Source organism: Leuciscus leuciscus (genome assembly GCF_965113295.1).
Source record: "Leuciscus leuciscus genome assembly, chromosome: 5".
NCBI classification, from domain to species: Eukaryota; Metazoa; Chordata; class Actinopteri; order Cypriniformes; family Leuciscidae; genus Leuciscus; species Leuciscus leuciscus.
In genome coordinates, this window is record NC_138729.1 from 18,165,256 (window position 1) to 18,190,400 (window position 25,145).

The 25,145-nt window shown below is 36.5% G+C and overlaps 1 protein-coding gene across 4 annotated transcripts in view; it reads right to left on the minus strand.

Annotated features, from left to right (window-relative positions):
• Positions 1 to 3,200: 3,200 nt before the first annotated feature.
• The window catches only part of col27a1b (collagen, type XXVII, alpha 1b), a 117,940-nt gene continuing 95,995 nt past the window's right edge, over positions 3,201 to 25,145 (minus strand). For 2 of the 4 annotated variants that reach the window (XM_082168893.1, XM_082168892.1), the window contains exons 29-60: positions 22,652 to 22,705; positions 21,896 to 21,940; positions 21,613 to 21,657; positions 21,484 to 21,537; positions 20,500 to 20,553; positions 17,849 to 17,902; positions 17,048 to 17,101; positions 15,599 to 15,652; positions 15,352 to 15,459; positions 14,028 to 14,081; positions 13,799 to 13,906; positions 13,438 to 13,491; positions 13,192 to 13,245; positions 12,843 to 12,899; positions 12,690 to 12,743; positions 12,528 to 12,581; positions 12,154 to 12,207; positions 11,737 to 11,790; positions 11,552 to 11,659; positions 11,329 to 11,436; positions 11,106 to 11,213; positions 10,344 to 10,397; positions 9,234 to 9,296; positions 9,087 to 9,140; positions 8,967 to 9,002; positions 7,805 to 7,822; positions 7,665 to 7,700; positions 7,512 to 7,538; positions 6,594 to 6,762; positions 6,309 to 6,418; positions 5,897 to 6,115; positions 3,201 to 4,931 (exon numbers count right to left, since the gene is read on the minus strand). In XM_082168893.1, coding sequence (XP_082025019.1) covers positions 4,785 to 4,931; positions 5,897 to 6,115; positions 6,309 to 6,418; positions 6,594 to 6,762; positions 7,512 to 7,538; positions 7,665 to 7,700; positions 7,805 to 7,822; positions 8,967 to 9,002; positions 9,087 to 9,140; positions 9,234 to 9,296; positions 10,344 to 10,397; positions 11,106 to 11,213; positions 11,329 to 11,436; positions 11,552 to 11,659; positions 11,737 to 11,790; positions 12,154 to 12,207; positions 12,528 to 12,581; positions 12,690 to 12,743; positions 12,843 to 12,899; positions 13,192 to 13,245; positions 13,438 to 13,491; positions 13,799 to 13,906; positions 14,028 to 14,081; positions 15,352 to 15,459; positions 15,599 to 15,652; positions 17,048 to 17,101; positions 17,849 to 17,902; positions 20,500 to 20,553; positions 21,484 to 21,537; positions 21,613 to 21,657; positions 21,896 to 21,940; positions 22,652 to 22,705 — 2,322 coding nt within the window. In that variant the 3' untranslated portion in view covers positions 3,201 to 4,784. Of the gene's footprint in view, positions 4,932 to 5,896; positions 6,116 to 6,308; positions 6,419 to 6,593; positions 6,763 to 7,511; positions 7,539 to 7,664; positions 7,701 to 7,804; positions 7,823 to 8,966; positions 9,003 to 9,086; positions 9,158 to 9,233; positions 9,297 to 10,343; positions 10,398 to 11,105; positions 11,214 to 11,328; positions 11,437 to 11,551; positions 11,660 to 11,736; positions 11,791 to 12,153; positions 12,208 to 12,527; positions 12,582 to 12,689; positions 12,744 to 12,842; positions 12,900 to 13,191; positions 13,246 to 13,437; positions 13,492 to 13,798; positions 13,907 to 14,027; positions 14,082 to 15,351; positions 15,460 to 15,598; positions 15,653 to 17,047; positions 17,102 to 17,848; positions 17,903 to 20,499; positions 20,554 to 21,483; positions 21,538 to 21,612; positions 21,658 to 21,895; positions 21,941 to 22,651; positions 22,706 to 25,145 lie in introns of those variants that run through there. The other 2 variants (XM_082168894.1, XR_014205902.1) reach the window with 2 other exon arrangements.

The following is a 25,145-nucleotide window of genomic DNA, read 5'->3' on the forward strand; positions in this document are numbered from 1 at the left end:
GAGGAAATTAGCTTATCATTTAATGAATCGACAGCCCATCGGTTAATCTTCAACATGTTTGCTCTTAAAGGGGTCATAAATTAAGAAATCAAATTGAGCATTATTTATTTGTATTATTTATTTGTATTTTTTGTATTTTTATTATTTATATAGCACAATAAAACAACAGTCGCTGACCATTGTGCTGTACAAACATTGAAAACAACAACAACAACAATATAAACAATATAAAAACACCAATCAAAACAACAAAATAACATACAAAGACATTTTACATACAGCGAAACAAGCTCAGAGAGACTCCCCTATTATGAGCCTTCTCTAAAAGGTTTTACGTTTTGCTTTAAACAGAGATTCTGTTGCGATTACCCTAATAGATAACGGTTACACTTTATTTCGATAGTCCACTTAGACATTCCACTTACTATAAGTAACTTTTAAACTACATGTCAACTAACTGTCATTAGAGTATTAGTAGGCTGTAGTAGACTGTTGGTTATGGTTAGGTGTTAGGGTTTGGGTTAGGAGAATAAGTTGACATGTAGCTGCAAAGTTAGTTATAGTTAGTAGAATGTCTAAAGTGGACTATCAAAATAAAGTCTTACATAGATAACTGTAGGCTATTCCACAATTTGGGGCAGGCTATGGCAAAAGCCTGTGGTCTCTCTTTCTTTTTAACCGTGATCTGGGAACATTCAAACATCTGATTTGATGACCTTAAACATCTAGCAGATATGGTAACAGTCACAAGTTCAGATAAGAAGGTGCCAGCCCATTTAAGACCTTAAAAACAAAGAGTAAAATCTTAAACTCTATTCTAAAACATACCAGCAACCAATGCGCAAAACGGGGGTAATGTCTCATATTTACGTGTGCCAGTGAGAAGTCTTGCAGCTGCATTTCGGACTATTTACAAACGGTTCATTTAGGATTCACTATAACGAGAAGATATAAATGCATGCATTACATTACCTTCCAAAAGTTCCTTTCGGTACATTTCACTGCGTATTCTATGGTAAATCAGTTGCTATTTAAGCATTAAACAGACTTTTATGATATGGACTCAACAGTAATGTAACAACATGTAAGTAACTGTGTTCATTCTAATGCCTGATCTGTGACCAGTGATTTATGATATGTAATTATTATTTATGTACAGTCAGATGTTCATTGTCTCAAAATTGTTCATTGCTGTTTATGTGTCAGTAAATCAAACAAGTGACTAAACGGTCAACTTCACACTGTTTCTCTTAGTAGGATGAAAATAATCTGTTAATTAAACTGTGATTAAATGATTTAAAAAGCCGAGTTTATCAGTGACTGAGTTCCGGACTCTCGCTAAAACTCCTGTTATAATCAACAAATCTCTTATTTAAATCGGGTTTGCACCGTTAGTTACGATGAAAGCATTCGTGAGGGTGCAGAAATAGAGTTGCAATGAGAGATCACTGCATTCATGTGCTCAGCATGTCTGTGATTGGCCACAATGCTCATTACTGCAGTCCTTATCTAAATAATGCTATAGATCTAAATATAATGCTATCAACACTTTTCACGATCAGTTGACCTTGACAGCTGTAATAGTAAATAGTAAATGGTTTTTGAGAGAGTTCCACATGTAATACTTAGCTATTTCATATGCAAAGATGTTAGCCAATCACAGCAGTGGGCGTTTACATTGAAGTCAGCAGACATGCCCCTTAAAACAGAGCGTTCAAATCAGAGGCTAAAATCAGAAAAATGAAATCAGAAAAAAGAAAAATGCCTTTTGGATTGATCTATTTTTAGTGTTTACACTTAGAAAAAACCCAGCTGTTTTATAAGAGAAGTCACAGACAAATGGGCAGGTCTGATTCAGTTTACGGCACTTTTATTTATATGGTATCTGCAAACAATGACTGGCTGCATCCAAAATCTTAAAAATACTGCCTTCGGTGGTAAGAAGCATTCCAAGGTAGGAAGGCATCAAGGCACGTCCGAATCCAATGTTAGCTTCACTTCCTGTCTCCTGAGATACCTTCATCTGATGACATTTTTAAGGTGTTCCATTCGGTGACAGTTAAGCTAGAAAAAGAAAGATGGCGTCTGAAAGTTGCGATTGCTGGTCAGTTTGTGTGTATATTTTTTTGACCAACGTTTTCCACGTTTTCCACTACATTTTTGTTTCGTTTTCACCAAAGCTTGCTCTATTCAGCTGTAGATCATTAAACTGTTACGCTGCCTCAGAAGTCTGTCCGAAATCAGTTACGTGAGGTACCTTCATGCGCAAACACTGCCTGCAAAGTCATTGCTTGATAGGGCAGCGAGGCAACAAGTCAGTTGCCTTAGTTTTTGGATGCAGCTAATAACGTCAGTAGTGTGATTGGTTATCAAGGCACATGTGATCCTAGTTAGCCGTTACGCTTTCTCCAATGGTAGATAGAGTCAGCCACGGACCTTCGTATCTCCCAATAATAAGACCATCTCTGGTTGAGCGTACATCGGTTGGACAGTGGTTATTGCAGTCCGAAGTGGCTTTCCCTTCAAATAGTGGCTATTTGCTAAATGGGGTGATTTCAGACACAGCCACGCCACGGTCTAGTAAGTGCGCATGGCTTCGTCACACATGTTCCCGCCCTCATGGTCATGGAAAATACTATTAAAACTTAATTTAGGAAAAATACTTTGTATTAAAAATCGTTATATCACCTGGCTTTCTATTAATGCTATATAGTGAATGACAACTGTCTGTGGTCTCCTAGTGGCTTAATTTGCAGCAAAACAAAAGATAACAAGTATGCCCTTCATAATAAACTCAGACAAGCTCACTTTTTTTCATGAATTGGTATGTGTGCAAAGTATTGTGAATGATTGAAGGCATGTGAAGGATACACTTGATGCATCCTTCAAAATGAGCCGAAAGAAGGACGCGAAGCGAAGGCTGCCTTCCATGGATCCTTCAAATTGAGACGTCCTTTGACGGAGCTTGACGACTTGGCAGCTGTGATATAGCCTTCCGATTGAGAAGCACCACCAACGGGTGGTGTGTCCATTGCCCAATGAATCTACTGTAGTGTAAATCCGTTATTTTTTATTGGTTCACGGTCAATCTGAACTGTCGTCATATGGTCAAGAGTGTCGTAAAGATTCTTCAAGCTATTTTTGTGTTTCATTGATAAAACAAAAGCATATGGGTTTGGAACAAAACGAGGGTGGGTATGAACATTGTCAGCATGTTTTCATTATTCTTTATTTATTCAAACGGCCAAAACAATTTCAGATAGACAAATATAAGGACTGCTGTCCTCCATACTCATATTTCTGTGGTATCAATGTGATTTAATTTACACAAAACTGAAATCTTTGTTCTTTGGTTTTTTGGAGGTAATGTAAAAATATTCATTATAGGAATATCCACCTCTTTCTTTGCTCTGAAATCACAACATGCATTACAATGAGACCTCAAATTTACACATACAAAGAACAGATATTTAACAACCTCTTGTGGCAAGATAAGATGGCTCCTGACAGTTTTGATCAAGACAGACATATTTCACAAGAATTTCATACTCTTTTTGGTCACAGATATTGAAATAATTAGCTCACCATGATGTCAAAGCTGTTGACAAACCTAATATAGTGGAATATTCTAGTGCTCTCCTTTTGATCAGCAACAGCAATATTACAACTCAGGGTTTGTAATTTGTACACACACCTCAACAAAGACACAAAAATCAGTCATTTTGACGCAGCAGAGCATATTTTCCATGTCAAACAATTACTTCTGCAGTCAGATAGGGCTTATTCAATTGCATATATGTACTTAATGATGGAAAGGCCTACAGCTGAGGGATATAAAGCAGAATGCTTTATGACAACACCATGTCTGCTATAATAAAAGAGTTCTTGTGCCTTTAAAGTTCAAATATTTGTACAAATAAGGCATAATAGAGGATTAAAAGTATTTTTGGCTGGAAAAAATGTATCATTTTAACTTTCCTTAAAAAAAAAAAAAAATTCCCTTTTAAAGTATAAAAGGCACTTCAGTTAAAAACAGAAATCTAACCACAGGAGTTAAATGCATGTGAATCCATTTCTTTAAAACGTACTGTCCCAAAACACCAAAAAAATAGAGATGGGAGGTAGCTGTTTACATGTTACTTTTCAAGTCTGGATTCACCTTGACTCATATTCTGGCTATGAATGAATGCATATGTGTGTTGGTATCTGAGGCTTTTACAACAGACGCGCAGATATACACAAGTACGCATGACAATAAACCTGAATTTATGATATGAGTGACAGTAAACCTCACTAGAAAACCAAACAGAAGATTCATCTTTTAAAAACAATCTGTTCATTCTCTATTGCACTTTACATAAAATATACATACACACACATGTACATGTATAAATACACATGATCATGTATAACTACAGAATACAAAATAAGTACTTTATTACAAATAAATGTTAAGCTCATTATAGCTTGTCCAAAATGGATCATGTGCGAAAAACACAACTGTGAATAAATTAAGACTTCTAACAGCATATAATAATCACCTCTACCACCTCTAACATTGTTTTGCTCTGAAAAGACAGCATCTCTCATCTCGAGCTGCTCGCATAAGAAGTCTTGTTTCCTCCAAAGCTGCTCTCGATTCCTCTTTCCTCGTGTTTAAAGGCTGAGGTCCATGCTTGAGAGGAGAGGTACAAAACTCAGGCCAGTTTTGTTGGCCTCTAGGCTAACAGAGACTCTGTAATCCTGTTGATCAGGGTTTTTTTTGGCTTCCATTGTTGCTTTCTTTATAAAAAGCATACAGGGCCCACCTCCAGGTGGTAATGTGAGCCAGGTTTAGAGCTGGGCAAATTGTAGACCTCCACAATGGGCAGTAAGTTTGGGTCCTGTGTCCGGAAAATGAACTGTGTCTGATGCCATCGTCCATCTGTGATCTGAGAGGATAAAACATGGAAGGATCAGCTGCAATAATGAGGTATCCTAATAATGACATGTGTAAAATAGTAGATTTTACATTGCCAAAAAGGCTGAACCCCTTAAGATGTAAAATATTTACTCGAAGGACCCCCTGATATTTTAAGTTAATATTTAAATGATATAACAATAAAAGCTGTTTTTGGACTAATAAGGATGTTTTCAGTTCTGAAACTTACAGGATATTCTTATAGTAGGATGACCTCTTGTATGTCAAAAGCTCAAGGAAAACACACATTCGACAACATTGCTTTATTTTGACTTTAAAGTGGACTCAATTCTCTTTTTAGTGTCTCAGTCCACATTAAATTTACACTGTTTTAAGAAAATTATCAAATTGAATGATACTAATAATAATTATTGTGTAATTATTCAAATGAAGAAATATATTACTGTTGTAAATTACAGCTACAAATAAATATGAGGATAATCAGAATAATGTTACATTACATTGTAAGTTACAATACAAATAGTATTACAAAACATTCAAACCGTAAAGCTTTTAACATTTCAAATTCAAATTGGCGGAATACTGATGAAATGCTGTAAACATGTTAGAAATTTACGCAATGTTGGAATTCATGCGAATGTGCAAATAAAGTAAACAATGGCACATGTTTCTTTCCCAAATGCATGTTAAAATCGCAGCACATTCAGAGATAGAGTTTGTGCATTTACTGTGAACTGAGGCGCTGTGAGACACCGGATCATAAAACAGTACCACACTCTGAAACATCAGACTATATCGATTTTTAATCAAATTGCAGCCTTTGATTTGATAATCACACAAAGCTATATTGCAATTATTGCACAGTCCCATTTATATACTTTAGTTTGAGCTTTTCATCAGCTCACAAACTGCACAAACTGCACAAACTGCACAAACTTCCCTTGTTTGGGAAACCCTGTATTACTTTATGCATACCCAGCACTCATCCTTTATCAGATCCGGCTCGATGAATCCCCCAGACTCGATTATCTGTCCGTTCCAGGCTTTAAAGTACACTGCACTAGAGGAAGGAGTTTTGGAATCCCCCTCTGCCCAAACAGAGACATTCAGGCAGTGGATGGTGATGATCTGCACAGACTCTGAGCTCAGGAGGTGGATGAAGTTCATCTGGATCAGACTCACTCCAGTCTCCAACTTAAGAAAAGAAATAACAATATAATTGATCAATTAGAACAATGGAACAACATGAGGGGGAAGAAATGCTGGCAGATTTTGAACTATTCTGTAGAGAAATGGACACAAAAGCAGAGCTTCCTGAAATAGGGCAGTGTAAATTCAGCGTAATACTGCTCATAATGTTCTACGGTTGGTTGCCGGCTTTAAAGACCTTGGACACAGCGACTGGCTTGAGGCAGGTTTGACCTCCATTGGTGAAGTTACACATCACTTCAATATTGTCAGAGGAGCAGCCCAGGTTAGGATCTATCCAATAAGTGCCTTTAGTAAAGAAAAGATCAAAATAAAATGAGTGAGTACATTCCTATTCATTCCTATCATGACAAACTACAGCTGCAATTGGCTATTAGCTATCTTTATTATTTTACATATTTGGTTGTATTAAAGTAGCTATAGCGAACGCCATTGAACTTTACAATGAATATAATGTGCTCACCATCATTCAACTTCTGCTCGCATTCAAACAGATCTCTGCACATTCTGGCTGGATTCTCCTGGGTGCCCAGCGGGTTCTTGATGCTGTGGATCAGGGTGCTGAGGTAGTGGAGAGTCTTAAAGATCTCGGTCCCCTGGTCCAGCATAGGAAGGTCAGTATCCTGATACATCTGTGGAATGGAATGAAACAAAGTCTAAATGGTCTGATGTTTGCAGATTACCTGTGACTAGGGGCTTTCACACTGGGCATCTATGCTGAGGTCTGAATCCGAGTACGATTGTTCCCGGTGTCCCCGGCAGCGATGATCTGGTTTCACACTCATTTGATTAAATCGTTACCTGACGCATTTGTGTTCATCTTTCGTCCTCACTAACGTGAATGGCGCATGATAGAAAACAGAACGCGTCAATATGTATTTTTTTTTTTTATCTGTGCTATTATGAGCAGCAGAGTGAACGACACTTGTGTCTACTAAACTGAGGAGACAGCTGATTGTGAGCTCTGCTCAGATTTCACTCATTCTGCACGATTACACTGCATGCTCACTCTCGCTCGTATCCAATGTAAATCATCACCACTGTCATCCCCACATTGTATTTTGTTGAACTAATGTTCTCATCTCTGTACCAATAAAATGTGCAACACATTTTCCTAATAAATTATATGTAATTTCTAATTAATTTAACTTAGACTGGAAGTTTTTTAGCAAATCTTCGTGATTTCGGGGCACACAAGTTTCTGAGCAGTATTAGAGCTACTCAGAAGCAGTATTAGAGATAGTGTGGATTTAGTGTGCATTAAGGGCACTGAGCTTTGGCATTTATTAGTCTTCTGCTCTTACCTCCTGTCGCATACACATACTCTCAAATGGCCAAGACCGACAAAGATACCTTAATATATTCTTCTAGGCATACTTACATGAGCATAAGATACACCAGGAAGACCCTATAAACCAATGAGAGATAAAGAAACAGAAAGCACTGATTACTATGCGCTTCAGCTAAATGCAATTCAAGCATGACACATACTGTACTATTCATTTGTTTGTTAAAATGCATTAAGACTACTTACTGGAGGTCCAGGTGGTCCACGAGGACCTGGATGTCCCTAAAGATTGGCGAAAAGAAAATGTTTATGTTGGTTAAATAGTACTACTTAATTTATATGAATATACATGGGTAGTAACATTGAAGGACATTGGGGAAACATACCCTGGGTCCTTGAACACCCTATTTAAAATAAAAGGAGAAACACAAAATGTTATTTTCAGTGGCGAACCCTTTTCAAACATGAATTTACTTGGAAATTGACTAGAAATGGTTATCCCAACTAATCTGAATGTAGCTTGAAAGTGTCATAGGCTAAGTCTCATTCCACTCTCTATTCATGAATCAGTTCATGGATATAAATGATTCAATTACCTGCAACACAAGTTCCCAGTTACAAGATTCCCAGTGTATTCAGTGAACTTGTAGAGTGAATGTTTGAGTGCACTTGTAACAATTTTGAGTTGACAATGCAACAGCCTTAGAAATGGTTTAATCCCTGGGAAGTGCACTTGAGTGGATTGAGACACACCCCTAAGGCCCCGATATACTTCAAGCGAAATCGAAGAACAAACTAGTGTGATATCATTTCGAACAAAATTAGGCCACAACTAAGTGTTTCAGGAGTTCTAAACATCTTGCCTTAGTGATCTTTCCAGAAACGTTACACTGGTAAACACCTTTGAACTACGTAATTACGTTGTGATTACATAATACGTAGCTGTGCTCTTTCATTTCTTCTGTTATGTCAGTCAAGGTCAGATGCAAGAAAAATTTAATAAAAATAACGTAAAAAACACACTGGAGAGCTGCTTTATATTGAAAGTGACACTGACACTGTTTTTAATACTGTAAAGCTGCTTGCTTTGCTATGAAGTGCTATACATAAACATGACATGACTCAAATGGACTGCCAAATTGCAGAGGTCATGCAAACATATCCACATCCCTATGCTTAGATGCTTTCTTAACTGCTGTTTTCTCACTACTATCATTTGTGTTGTACGTTTATTTTGTTATTGTGAGAAAAGTGCCCAGCACATATTCATATATTAGTCTACCCAGCAGTGTGAGTGGCGTCGGAATGTTAGCTACCATTATACCGCTGCAAGAATATTTCAACTTCTTTTTACCCCTTAGCAAAGAATGAAAAATAACTTTGCTGCAAGTATATCGGGGCCCTTAGACTGACTCCCATCTCAGTAATGTCACTGAACAGATATGATAAGGCAGGAAGTGAGTTTATGCCAAAATCAATGCCAGTCTAAAACAGGATTATATAGGAACCATACGTATTAGAAGTTCAGCATTTCAAAAGGATTCTTACCATTTCCCCTTTATTTCCTTTATCTCCTTGTGGTCCCTAATAAAAAGAGGATCTTTTTAGATTATGCACCCAATTAGAAGCCACCTGTGAAACATCTTGAGTGATTCAGATCATACATACTGGGTTACCACTAGGCCCAATGATACCAACAAGTCCGATGGCTCCTTGCATCCCCTTAAAAGAAGAAACACCTACAGTAGTTGCTGATCAAGAACTCTTCATCCAACTCATTGGTGTTTTAACAACAGTTCTCACAGTGGTACTTACCATTAAACCCAGAGGACCCTTTGGGCCCTGGATACCCACAGAGCCAAGGTCTCCGGGTGGCCCCTGTAAATGACAGAAACACTTAAGAGGTCAAAACTGTTTGACCTTAAACTGAAACAAATGTCATCACAAAGCTTTTGGTTATACTGCATGAATAGATCTCTCAAAGCTGCTTAAAGAAGCTATTTTTCATCTTACGCTACAGTGCTTCTACAGCTGTAATGAAATGCTACAGTAGATTGCACTGTTTGCTTGAAGGCTTAGCATTTAAATGAGAAGGAAACAATTACTGCTTGCCTGATTAATTGGATTCTGACGAATCACATAAATGTGCTCTTTCTTTTCAGTTTAGACTGTTCATTAATCACAAGAGTAGTCACTGGTTTTATGTAAGCATCATTAAACATTAATAAACACGTAGCATCTTTACTTTGTGTAATAGATTTTATCTGTGGTGAAATCTACCCTTTTTTAGCCTCTAGTAAAACAGGAAATCATTTCAGATACTCAGAATAAAGAGGACATTTCCATGTGAAACAGGGTATTCAAGGAAGGGACTTGATTGGTTCTCATTTTCTCAGTTGTCGTGCATGCGTTGTGGCGCTCTCGTGAACTCACATCAGAGGCCCACACAGAAGAAAATGAATGGTTGTATAAAGTTATTCTTTTTTTTCGCACAAAAAGTATTATCGTCGCTTGATAAACTTAAGGTTGAGCCACTGTAGTCACTTGGACTATTTTAACAATGTCTTTACTAACTTTTCTGGGCCGGCAGATGCAATTTACCTAGCAGCCTATGAAGGAGTGAGCCAGCTCTCAGATTTCATCAAAAATATCTTAATTTGTGTTCCGAAGATGAACGAAAGTCTTACGGGGTTGGAACAACATGAGGGTAAGTCATTACTGACAGAATTTTTGGGTGAACTATCCCTTTAAAAAGGATGTGGAGTAAATACATTTGGATGAAAGATTATGAAGACAAGCTTTTTTTTATTTGTAACATGCACAGATCATTCACAATGAGACCAGCAACACATATTAAAGTAAACACGGCAATTTTTATGAAATGTTTTATTTATATGATAATAGTAGTACAATAAGTGTGTTTACCTGTGGTCCAAACATTCCAAGAACTCCAGGAAATCCCTGTTCACCAGTATCACCCTAAAGAGAAAATCATACAGAACAGTGTCAAAAACAGTTTGTGACAATTAGTGTTAAAGAAATGTCACTGTGATTCATTAACTGATAAATAGACTGAAAACATGTATATACACTACCGTTCAAAAGTTTAGGGCCAGTAAGATTTTAATTATTATTTTAAATTAGCTCTTGGATGTATTAAATAGATCAAATGTGAAAGTAAAGAAAATGTTAAAATAAATGTTAAAATATTTCAACGCTGCCTTTTTGCCCCTCTTTTTCTATTCATCAAAGAATCCTGAAAGTATGTATCTCTCAGTTTCCACAAAAATATTAAGCAGCACAACCATTTTCAACAGTGATAATAATAAAATAATAATGTTTCTTGAGCAGCAAATCTAATATTTCATAATATTAGTTTTTTTCCTGTATTTTTGATCAAATAAATGCAGCCTATGTGAACATTAGAGACTTATTAAAAAAAAAAGAAAAAAGTTGAATGGTAGGGTACAGTATATCATCTAAGCAGGTACACTGTGTCATTGTTAAAAAGTCAAAATGCTGTAATTGTCCAGTCAGAATCAAATATTTTAAAGAGTTGTGTAAGAAGTTACTGCCTGGTTGCAGCAATTATGTTTGATTTTTAGAGGTTCATCATTTAAGCAATCTGACATCATTGATGTGTTTGTCCTATCTGCAATGGATCGATAACGGACAAGTGATACTCACAGGTTGCCCTTTGACCCCTCGGTCACCTTGTTTTCCAGGAAATCCCATTCCTCCATTAAATCCTCTTTTGCCTGGAGGTCCAGTTTGGCCAGGGATGCCCCTGTCACCCTAAATCACAACATAGTGGAATGTTTAAGCTAACACCAGCATATATTGTGAAAGATGCAGATAGTGGTGACACACAAACACAAAGAGCAGGTCACTATCCATATAAGCAAGTTACCTTTGGGCCAAAAGAGCCTTGAATTCCTGGCAAACCTGGTACACCTGCATTTCCTTGAGGACCTGGTTTTCCAGGAAGACCAAACTCCCCATCACTTCCATGCTCACCCTAACGCACATAACAGAAGAGGAAAAACAAACCAAAACATCACAAACCACAAAAAGCACCTGGGCCATATAAAGTGTTACATTGAAAGCATTGAGAATTACATTCATTGTCTTACTGGCATTCCTTTAGCTCCATCTTTCCCGAGGGCTCCATCAACCCCAGGATCACCCTCAAGACCCTCACGACCAACAACTCCTCTGGGACCAGGAAGACCAACAGGACCCTGTGGGAGAATCACAACTGTTGTAGGTTTATCATGATGTCACTGACCTCAGTTCAGTGTGTAAGAAACATACTTACAGGGGACCCTCGATTTCCAGATTCACCACGAGGACCGTTTTTGCCTTTTGGACCCTGAATAAAATCGGTTATTTAGTTGAGATGGATATTATGGCCTGGTTTCACAATCGGGGCTTAGATTAAGCCAGGATTAGACCTTAGTTCAGTTAGGACATTTAAGCAGATTTAATAAACATGCCTTAGAAAAAAAACATTACTAGTGTGCATCTTGAGACAAAACAATGGCACTGACATATTTTAGGATATCTCAGTGCCAGTTGCTTTCAGTTAAAACAGCTCAAACATGCATTTTAGTCTGGGAATAATCGTAAGCATTGTGTGTGACACCGGGGGTATATGATTTAAAATAGAGGCCATGTGTGTGCATTATAGACAAAACAAAATCCACATTATGTTTGTGTTCACATGGTAAATTACTTTATTGCCTTTGGATCCTTTAGGCCCTGGAAACCCTCTTGGCCCTGCATTTCCCTGTGGTTATAGACAGGGAAAGTAAAATGAAGAAAAGTAATGAACATTTATATTTTATATAATTCGTTAACTAAAACCATAAATATTTTCATTATTTGAAATAAAATTTACAGTTTTTTTATTTCAGCTAGTTGCCATAGCGACATTTCTCATTTTCATACTAAAATAACTAAAACTAAATAAACTTAATAAAACAATAACAAGTAAATAAAAATAACTACAACAAAAATGAATTTAAAATATGAACAAAACTATAATAGCATAACAAAGACATTAAATAACACTGGTTTAAAGATGTAATTATTGGTAGATTTACTCACAGGGAGTCCAGGAGCCCCCGGGTTTCCTCTTTCTCCATGAACACCTTCATGACCCTTTAGATAAAAAAAATGTAATTAAAAAATTGACATATAAAGTATATGTAATTAGTGATCTATATATTCAAAAACAAATGTCTATAAAATAAAAAGCAAAAAACGTACTGGGTATCCAGGGTCACCTGACTCTCCCCTTTCTCCTCTGTTGCCGACAGTTCCCTGAATCCCAATGAAAACCAAACACATTGATCAGTTTAGCATCCAGAATTCTCCCAAAACAAGACATAAATGTGTAGTAAATCTAGCGGACTGACTCACGATGTCACCTGAAGGACCAGGTGGACCTTCAACCTTCCCGTCATCTCCTTGCTCTCCCTGAAAATAATAAAAATTGATTTAAGCATTCATTTCTGAATTTTTCTACCTAAAATATTGTATATAGTTGGCCATGCGCTGTGTATGTCCTAAGGTAAAACAACATCAATAAATTAGAGTTTATAAAAATCTGGAAGGTGGTTTAAAAGAAGGTTATCCTCCAAAGTCCGTTTACATTTTTGGAAAATACAATGTTTGATTTTATTATGCAAAAACAAAGAAATCATCTGTTAGATTTCTTGGGCTTCTGAAACTAGCTTAGTTATAAGCAATCTTTTTAGATTTTTTTCACCTTTGCACCTTTTGGTCCTGGGGATCCCATTGGACCTTGTGGTCCTTGATGACCCTAAAGTAAACATTAAAGAAAAGAAGTGGAGTATGGAGCTATTTGAGCACTCAAAGACAAGTCAACTAGCTCTAAAAAGCCCTATTAACTCAGAACTTCACATGATGCAGAGCAGATGTTTTGACTTTGTACCACTTTATGCTGAGGTAAAATTAAGTTTTATAAGGCATGTCTATGTTAAATAACTCTTACTTCATATCCCACTAAACCCGGTTCTCCTTGCTGACCCATTTTTCCCGGAGCACCCTGAAAATGATAGCCATGGAATCTGAGTTAGTTTCAGATAGCAAAATCAGACATTGCACTCTTGCCAAAAAAACACACAAATATCAGCATTTTCTGTGGTATGTTGATGTAATATGAGATGTTTAAAATCAAACAATATATCTCTGGCAAGGCTTTTTCAGAGAAAAGCATTTGTAATTATTTCTCTCTTCCTCTCTTAATGCCGTTTCGGTTGACGGCATTGACGTAGCACATAAAAATATTAAAATAAAATAGATTTTGCAGAAGACAGCCCTTTGAAAACAACAATGTAGAGTATATACCATACCATAAATCCAGTAGTTCCTCTGCTTCCTTTTGGCCCGATGAAACCCATTGCACCTTGCTCTCCCATTGGTCCAGTCTCGCCAAGGTGACCCTGGTGACCTTTGCTGCCCTGAAATTAATTTAAGCATCATTTATACTCTACATTTGGAAGAACACACACTGATATCTAATGATATGTATTGAGAATGTTGACGGGTAACCATGTAAACTGAAATGCCAACATAAAATACCTTCTCTCCAGGTTTTCCCCTCTCACCAATCTTTCCAGATTTACCCTCAGGGCCCTGAAATTAACATGACAGAGTTGACAAACTGCAAAAATGAATAGAGTGATATCTCTGAATGAACACATTCAGTAATGACTTATGAGTTTGATCATTCAGCACAACCACAAGGATGTGAGTTTGTCTTTGCTGTCATCCAACATCACTCAATCTTCAATAAAACTTTAAAGCATGTGGTACAGCAATATAAAGTGACCTAGAGTGAAATGATTTATACCAGTCCTGCTGAGAAACTGCTGAAACCAGCCTAAGGTGATTAACCCTAACCTAACCCTACCCCAGCCTGACCAGCTATAAGTGACCAAAACTTCTCTAAAACCTGCAAACCAAACCAGCCTGACTACTGAAAACAATCTAATTTAGTGGTAAACTATTTTTTTTTTAGCAGGCCTAGATTTGCTTTTTTTTACATTTTATTAAGTTTTTCTCGATTGCTAACACGCTGCTATTGCTAAACTATAAACACGATCTCAAGAATACACCAACTAACAAACCTCAAACTTTCCGGTCAAAATCAAATATTTTTGTCAAAACGATATTCTCTTTTGACACAAAACCTAACAAATACACAGACTATCTTCCTGCCTAGTGAACACTAGTGAGATCAATTCATAACACTGTAACAAAAACATCTTATTGGGATTAAGGAATCATTTTGCAGATCAGTGACTATTTACACTACAGTAAAGTGATCTTAAAGTAGATGAAAACCACCAGAGAAGAAAAGTTTAAATACCAATGCAACATAATACAGTATACTGCCAATTACAGTACAGTACTAAATAAATTAATTCAGCATCCTCTGCAACTCTGGCCAAATTTAATTACTATACAGTACTATATCAGTTTTGCTTCTTCATGTTTATTCATGGATAAATGTGTGCTATTTGAGTTCACATTGTGACACTTGAGTTTTTTATATTATGTGTTTGTTTTATGAATGAGAACATGGTTAAACCTGTGTAAAATTAGGGCATTCTTATGTAGTTTTTAATCAATACAATTTGAATGTGTGTGAAAGCAGGTGAAATGTGTTGAGCGTTTTGAGAAATATTTCTTTGTTGTGAGAACTGAATGAATGGTTTGGGAAATTGTACTAAATGAATCAGTTAGTATGTTAGAAATCGAGTAATACTGGAATAACAAGCAAAATACCACAATCAATAACTTTTTTCTTACTGCTAAATATGCAAAAACATTAGCACTGTACAGCGCACATGAATATCTCAACAAAATGATCAGCTATTTCCAAATAGAAAAGAGCAAGCACCTTGATGCCTATTAAGCCAGGATCTCCAGGACGCCCTTCCGTTCCTTTAAACCCGATTGCTCCTTTTTCACCAGTTTCACCCTCCATTCCAATATCCCCCTTTTCACCCTAGAGACAACAACACTTGTTGAGACTTAGGGTCAATAAAATATTATCTATCCAAGCAAAGAACTAAACAATGTTTACAGACATTTGCTTAATTAAAGTGATCATGCGAAAATAAAAAAAGATTTGTCAGTTTTCTGACCTTAGCTCCATCAGGACCGCTCAGACCAGCCTCTCCATCAAGTCCAGGGTCACCCTAAACGAGAGCTTTGTTTAAATAAATTCACTGTACTACTTTAAAGAGACAGATATGGAATTTCATCTGGGTAGATGCCATATTTAACTTGACACAAATGAAAACAATGCTGTGAGGGACAAACATGTAGTTTCAAGGTTGCATCTAATAAACCATCCCTTGTGAAAAACAAGTACACTTTATCCTACTTTTAAAAAGAGTATGTGTAAAGGAAATAATATACCTTAAAAAATACTTAAGTATTTACTGAATGTAAAGGTTTCTTTCTTTTTTTTTTTTACTTAATTGCATATTAATTGAAATGAAATGCAATTAGCTGAACGTTACAGTGTTTTTTTTTTGACCCACTGAAATAGGACTTAATTACATGTTTATATATTATTTTATAATTCTATTGTCTTTGAAATATGGTTAAAGTGTACTGCTGTATACATATATATACTGTATGCATTCATGGTATAAGTGTAACTAAAATATAAGTGTCTTAAGTATACTTAAGTGTATAAGTGTAATTTCTATTGAAACTTCACATATTTAAATACATTTAATTACAATAAGTAATAAGTACAATAAGTACCTTACATGTGCTTTAGTATGCCAACACATCAAAATGAGTGTACAGTAAAACATTTATTTAACATTATTACAAAGTGCACATTTTACATTTACATTTATTCATTTAGCTGACGCTTTTATCCAAAGCGACTTACAATTGCTATATAGTCAGAGGTCGCACGCCTCTGGAGCAACTAGGGGTTAAGTGTCTTGCTCAGGGACACATTGGTGTCTCACAGTGGATTCGAACCCAGGTCTCTCACACCAAAGGCATGTGTCTTATCCATTGCGCCACCACCACCCCATTTTAACAGTGTACTCTCTTTAAATACATTTTTGAAGTATACTGCAAGTGCACATTCAATATAATTAAGCACAAATTACTATAATGTTTTGTGTAGGAGTTGGCTGGTTATAGCCACTCCCACTGGTTACTCAACTGTTTTGATGTGGATAAAAAAGTATCCATCAAAGTGGATACTCATTGCTAATAGTTTAAAGAATGTTTGTGTGAACAATGCATGTGCATTCTGAAGAAGACTTTGCCGAGCCGAAACACTTGTGCCAAGTTGATCAACATTTTTGCCCCTGGTTAAGGACTTAAGCCCAGTCCCAGACTAAAATGCATGTTTGAGCTGTTTTAACTGAAAGCAATTTGCACTGACATATCTTACATCTTTACACCTAACAATCTGAATGAGTTGTTTCATAATTAAGAATGTTTTTTATTCTGTCCATTGTATTTTTGGGGGGAAATATGTATGTATTTTAAGTGTTATTAAATTAAATATGGCATCTCTCCTGAATAAAGCCATTTGCAGCTAAAATGAAGAAACCTACTCGAGGTCCAATCAAGCCTTGCTCGCCAATATTCCCAGGAGATCCAACTGCACCCTAGAAAGTGTGGAAAAAAGTGACTTCATTTTGTGACGAAGTGTTGAAATTTCAACATCATTAATTTTATAACAATACGGAAAAAATGTCATCAGTATACGTTTTATTGATATGTTATGCTTATTGAACATTGTACTATGTTTGCATTTTCTCTATGTTTAACTTTTCTCTGCTGATGTAATAGAACAAAAAGAACAGTTATTGATCTTACAGATGTTTATGACCATTGTATGTGTGTGTGACAAGAAAGCCTCTTCCATAAGGAATGTGACCATTATATGTGTTAAGTGTGTGACAGGTGGTCCTCTACCTTCAAGGGTATAATATAATGAACAAAGTCTAAACAATGGGCCATGTATGTTTGAAAATACTTTGATAGGCCAAGAGCGATAACATTTGGGGAGTCAAGAATTATAAAAGAGAAATGATGCCCTCCCTTCACTGTCCCACTTCTGCAGCCACTCTGTATAACTGTATTATTGCTGGCCTTTCATTGCAAGGGAATAAATAATCTTTAAAGACAATTGGTAAATGTTTGTCTCTTATTCAGTGATATAATTTAGTTTGCCACCATATTCTCAAATCGCCCAAGATAATTATGTATATCCAGATAGGCTTTGTATACAACATCTGCATATGATCACAGTAACCTCACTATGGTAAATGTTGGACATGACATCATTGCACAGCGGCTACAGCACACTAATCAGCATTCAGTACCATGTATGAGAAAACAGGGGATTTTACCTTCTCTCCTGGTTCACCTGGTAACCCCCGCTCTCCAACCTTCCCAGGTAAACCCTGTCACACAAACCAGGAAACGAATGAACGTTGAGCGTTAAGCTTTCTGAATCTTGCTACAGTCTATGGTCCCTCACAGCTAACAAAACATATGGGAATAATGGATAGGTTATTAGAAACAAAGTGAATATGTGGGACAAAATCTGTTTCTTATTTCTCGTAAAGTATTTTAATTAGCCAAGCTAAGTGTTGTCTAATGCCACTCAAGGACATTGTAATTGTTTACAGGAACAAAAACTAATTTGGCATTGGCTAAATTTGGGCATAATGATAATTGTTTGTTTAAAAAAAAAACAAAGAGAGTAGGGCAGAGGGTCATAATGGGAAATAACACAGCTGGAGAAGTAAATAACAAACTGACTTAACACTGCTGGAAGTACAATATAAAAGCAACACGTTCTCACACCCAACTCGTCACATACTGACGCTTGGTCAGGACCCCTCTGCGTCACTTTTTTAATGCACAGGGTATCCCTTTAGCGTAGTTTTTCTGACGCACAGGGTACTCCATTCCTTTCCGTTGTTTGCCTTATGCGTCAGATCAAGGCGCATAATTCTTTGCATTTGTAAAAGTAGACATGATTTTATAAATACTTGTAAGCTACTTTAACAGTCAAACCAAAAATTATTCAGACAACACATATAATTCTTGATATTATTTTACTAGTGGATGCAGGACACTATAGTTAATTTATGTAAGTGAGGATAGCAAGGTGTCTGAATAAATTTTGGTTTGACTGTATATTGTGCAGCAACTAACCCCACTCCTACCCTAAACCTGAAGGTGGAACTGAAGGTGTGAGAATAAACACGAAACACGTGATCATTGTCATGCGGTGAATCCAGCCAATCGTGGAACAGCTGTGTCGTTATCAGAGCTCGTGCAGCCACTCTTGAGAAGCTGTGCAGAATGAAACAGCCGGCTGTTCTTGAATCGCTCTCGCGGTACTTTGATGGCATACGTCACAGTCACGTAGCGTCGGCGCTGTCTCAAGTCGGACAAAATTTCTTAAAAAATTTAATTTTTATTGTTGCAAACTGCATTTTTACATTTTATACCACCCCACCCCACCCACAATAAACAACCCTACCCAGCCCCAACAAAGCAATCCCCAATCTGAACAACAAGACACCTGAAGATAAAAACAATTAAATACAAATTTAATAAATGAATAAATGAATTACATACATGCATACATACAGTATATACACCTGCATACAAGCAAATATACATGCATAATTGAGATGATAATATTAGTAAAAAAAAAATACTAACATCTAAAAAATATATATATACCCCCACTCAATCCACGTCTAAGGTTTGTAAATCATTAAAGAATGTAATAAATTGTTGCCATTTTTCAAAAAAGATTCCTCCCTACCTCTGATATTGTACTTAATTTTTCCAAGTAAAAAAAAAGGCCAAATCTTTGAGCCAAACTAAAATAGAAGGGGGTTGTGGGGAGGTCCAAAATAACAGTATTCTGCGCCTAGCAAGAAGAGGTAAAAGCAATGACATCAGCCTGTCTACGGCTTAAAGGCTGACACCGAGATGAAACACCAAAGATTGCAATCAAAGTGCAAACAGCTAACTTGACCCCTAGGACATCAGAAATTCTTTTGAAGAATTCCAAAAGTTTTGTAACTTGGGACAAAATACAAAGGTTACTAAGGTTACATGGTGAAAGTTTATCACACAAATCTGAAACATTGGGATATATTTTAGATTTTAGAATTTTTGTCTTCGAGAGATGAGCTCTATGAATAGTTTAAAATTGTATAACGCTTAGTCTAGCACACGAAGTGGTGGTATGTACATTGTCTAATACTCTACTCCAGTAGTCATCCTCAAACTCCAAGTTCCTCTTCCCAAGCCCTGATAATTTTAATGTTGTGAACATTATCCTTTGACAAGATAATTGCATATATCTTTGAGATAATCCCACCCATATGAGGATTCAGTTTAATGCCTCTTCCCATGTAGCCTTTGTAGGTAAAGAGGGAAACAAGGAGAACAGAGAGGAGGCACAGTGCCTAATTTGAAAATAACGAGATAGGTGAGAGGGGAGCAGATTAAATGATGAGGACAATTCAGAAAAATGTGCAAACACATCATTAATGAAAAGATCTTCAAAGCATTTCAGACCTTTCTTTTCCCAAAAAGAGTATGTTTAGATGATTATTACGTATAGGAGCCATGGTTGAGTCGGACAAAATTTCTAACCGGCATGCACTGCTTCAAGTCAGCTGCTGATCGGTCTGTGCAGCGCTGCATGAAGTTGAACAAGCCTAATGCCATTTTACAATCAAAGCTGACGTGATGACGCAATTGGTCACAAGACATACGAGAGCCAATGCAATTTTACTATCAAAGCTGACTTAACACTTCTTCGGGCAGCACATTTTTAATTTGTGGCTGTGTATAACATCTATGGCAGAATGTTTCTCATTGAAAACAATGGAGTACCCTGCGCGTCAAATAGTGGCGCCAATGGGTCTTGACCAAGCATCAATATGTGACAAGTTGGGAGTGAGAATGTGTTGCAACGCCATAAAACACATCGACACATATCTGAAGATTATATAAAGAATCTTACCACTGCTCCAGTCTCACCCAATGGACCTAATACTCCAGGTGACCCTTGAGGACCCTATTAGGAGACAGAAGACATATTAAAAAACTGCCATTCAAAAGTTTGCGGTCAGTAAGATTTTGCATTAAATTGATCAAAAATTACATTTATAATGTTACAAAAGATTTAGATTTCAAATAAATGTCATTCTTTTTGAATTTCTATTCATCAAAGAATCCTGAAAAAAGCATGACGGTTTCCACATTGATAATAATAAGAATAATTTATTGAGCACCAAATCAGCATATTAGAATGATTTCTGAAGGATCATGTGACTCTGAAGTAATGGCTGCTGAAAATACAGCTTTGCCATAAAAGGAATTATATTTTAAAATATATTTAAATAGAAAATGGTTATTTTAAATTCTATTACTTTACAATATTACAGTTGTTTACTGTAATTTTGATCATATAAATGCAGTCTTGGTGAGGATAAGAGATGGAAATAGATTTTCAATTGTTCTTTCTTTAACAGCCAAATAGCTTTTCAGGCATTGCTATAGCCAACTCTTGTCCAAAACTGGCTCCATTATGGTATGGAACAATCACAAATTCTAGATGGATAAAATCAATTATTTTCTAAAAGAATATCTTGTTGAAAATCCTGTTTCACTTGAGAATAGAATACAAGCTGCCATTAGATGTGTCACATCATAATGACGTAATCAAACCTGACATGCCATACAGCATGTGAAGGCACCATTCGTAAATTGATCTGAACAGCGAAGGGGAACATGTTCAGTTTCTTACACAAAGACTTGCAATTGATTGACTGTTTTATGATGCTTTTTTTGGTGATTTTTTTGGTGTTTTGGAGCTTGACTACCCAAGTCTCAATTCATTATATGGAAAAGAGCAACCAGTACATTTGTCAGCATTTCTTATTTTGTGTTTCACAAAAAAATTAAAAATTATGACAGAATTACTCCTTTTTGCAGATGTACTTACAGGTTCTCCTAAGACGCCCTTTGCCCCAGGAGGTCCAGTTCGTCCTTGAATACCCTAGAAATGGATGAGTTTTGTGAACTTTAAACAAAGTTTATGCTAATAAGGATGTCAGTTACTTCATTTACTTACTGTAAATCCAGTTGGTCCTGTTTCACCAGTTTCACCAATTTTACCCTAATACACAAGAGAGAATCTCAGTGCTCCACTTAAACACTATACCGCCTACATGACCATCTTTCCTATAAGAACATTGTCAGCAAAACTAGATCTTCTGTGAAATGTTTTATTGATCTTTCATGATCTGTTTTGCTTTCTGAAGACCTAAGCATCAGCTAACCTTAAACTCTGTCCAGTATGCAATGATATCAAACTGACAGTTTCAAAATAAAACAAATAAAACCTGTAATTTTACCATTTGTCCATTGAAACCTTGTTTTCCTGGTGGGCCCTCAGGACCCTGCAGAAAAAAGGGACAGAATCCAAAACAGTCACCAACTATTTTCCATTGCAACACACTGAGAAATAAATAAAATGATCCTTTATTCTGTTTGATTAAACCAAAACCACGTATTTTGGAAATGTTTTGGATAAACCTTCAATGCACGCTGTTTCCATCATTGAAAGGTTGATAAAAATGTTGTTTCTGACGATTTAGATGTGTTTCATATGTTGTTTTGTTCTGTGGTAGGGAAAATGCAGTGCATGCCAGCATGGCGGAAGTCAGTTTCTTCATCTTGAAACAGCAAAGCATCACATTGCTGCTTTCAATATGCACTATTTACTTTGTACAACTGTATCATGCACAGCCAGATATACTTTTTGAAGTTAACATAAAGTATGACAAACCCATGAGAATAAGATTGCTAACAATTACTAAGCCAAATGTTCCAAAATCTAAAAATTAAGTTGCCAGTGAAGATCAATATCAAAATAATCATATGCAGCTTCTAATTGTGTTTATAAAGAATTGTGAAAACAAGGAAACAGTCATGCAATAATATAAAATTTTGAGTTAGTCAGTTTTTGAATTGTGCACCTCCATGTCCGTGGACCAAAAAGAAGGTGTCTATTAATAACAATAGTTTAAGAATATGTTCCAATCAAACTCATCCGTGTGAGATATTACACAGTAACAAAGCTCTATAAGATCCATTGCTGAACATTTCACCTTCATTCCCATTACTCCTTTTTCTCCAACTGGTCCATCTGGTCCCCTCTCGCCCTGCATAGATTATATCGAGGTGGGAATGGCATTTAGAAGCAGACACATATGGGTGTAAGAAAATAATTAGTTGAACAGCAGAGGGCACATTTGTACAAACAAAGTTATTCTGAGATATCAGAGGTAATACACGGCCCGAGGTCAAGGGAAGGAGTTACTATTACTATATATAGCAGATGTACATTATGGCATTTTGTCAAAGGTTGACAAACCCATATAACAAAAAGACAACTCATTCAAAGTAATTTGTATGACTTATAGTCTTGAACGAGTCAAATCTCCGACTCACCAGGGGCAAAAACCTGAATGAATGCAGCTTTAAAGACCGCTGTGAAACATTAGCCTTTCACATCATGGAAGTTCAGTTACAGCAGCCATTATATTTCCATTGTGATGATTCATAAGCTTTATGAAAAATGTAGAGCCACAGCTGGGTGATCTCTGACTTTGAGGGATTTCTTTGTCTGGGAGGTGGAAACAGTGATCAATGGGGATATTATTATGGCTGCAACCACTGTGGCTCCTGCCGAAGAACAGACGCATGGTGCTCCTTTGACAGCACTGGTTTTGAGGGCCAACACAACACTGTTGCCTCTGTTCTCCTGATCTGATGTCATTTAGGAAACCTTTGACGTTTCAGGGGCTAATAACTATATTTGAACTGATGGGAATCAGGCCTGGACCAAAACTTCATCATAAAATATTTAAAGGGATAGTTCACCCAAAAATGAAAATTCTGTCATTCTGTTGAATCATTTACTCACCCTCATGTTGTTTCAAACCTGTATGAGTTTGTTTCTTTTGCTAAAGAAAAAAATAAGATATTTTGAAGAATGTTGGTAACCACTAGACATTTGACGGTAGCCATTGACTTCCATAGTATGTTTTTCTCCTACTATGGAAGTCAATGGCTACCATCACCTGTCTGGTTGTGTTCAACAGAAGAAAGAAACTAATACTGGTTTGGAACAACTTGAAGGTAAGTAAATTATGATAACATTTTCATTTTTGGGTGAACTATCCCTTTAAGGGTATTTCTGAATACAAATTCTAAAAGATTGCTTTTCCTGGTTTCAACAGCAATTGTAGATTTTCAACAACAAAGAAACAACAACAAAAGAACAAAACAACAAAAATAATTTAAATTTAAATTTAAATAGCATACTTCGAAACAGATATACCCAAACTTAAAAAAACAAAACAAAAAAAACGTACAAAAGGGTATCACATACAGTGACCAATTCATTTTATAATCAGTATTTATCAAATTATTTTTAATTTGTCCGAGAGGTGAAACGACTTTCTATTCCTCAATAAATTACATGAATATTATCCTCTGAAGAGCAGAGAGATAAATGCACATGTCCATGGGAACTAACAGCACTGAGCCTTTAGAAAATGAGGCTCAAATCCCAGACCTCAGCGTTCTCCATCATTGGTAATTCAGTCCGTACAGCCGTTCATTTTTTGATTGTTGAAGGAGTAATGTTTCATTTGTAATGGTTAATTTAGTTTAAAATTTTGTTTTTGTGATGTGAGGAAAGACTGCTATGAGTGCTGAAATTTCTGATGGGAAGCCAACAAGCTATTAGAGAGGATATTAACCGATTATGAGTATGAAATTAATTTAAGTGTGAAGCCTCAATGAAAAAGTCCTCATGTAGGCCGTGCAGGCTATTAGATAAGTTTAGCCAATAAGCCAGTTAGCTAATAGAATAGCAGCTTTTTACAATCCGATCAATTCCCGAAAAATAAAATCAACCCGGTCTGCAATTTTTCTCATGAATTATCGTGTTTCATTTTAAAATACGCCAAACTACAAAGTAAAATGGGTTGCAAATGGCAACTCATTGGGACTTGAAGAGTTTTTCCACTCAATGTTCTTGTCTGCTGAGAATCATCATTAATCTGACATCATTGACATAATCCAATCATCAGGCTTGGGACTTTCCCAACTCTTAAGCAACCCGAACAGGTTCACATTACCCATAACACCCACCAGCACGACACACATCCAAAAGACTAAAATTTGACTTCCACAGTTATTGTAAATGACCAAGCTGCTCATGAGTGCTGTCACTTCTCTCCAGCTGACGCAAGTCTGTCCTCTGTTTGCCCACAACTCCCGTTGCTCGCTTTGATTCGGAACAGATCCCTGTGGGTGGCGTTGACTCCTTCATTGTGATAGTATGGTTTCACATCTAAAGAATGCCTAGTCCAACTGCAGCTGGACTTATTTTTTACTTAATGTAAAGTAATACTTTCCCCAATCAGTGATAGATTTGTCTTAATGTGTTGTGGATAAAGTTGTGCGTAAAAGTGGTGTGTAATTTTATAATTTTGATTAGTTTTTAATGGGAATGTAATAAGAGCTGATGTAAAGACACCATCTGTCAAGGTCCTCTACCATGATACTGTCATTGACTGAATATTCAGGAAA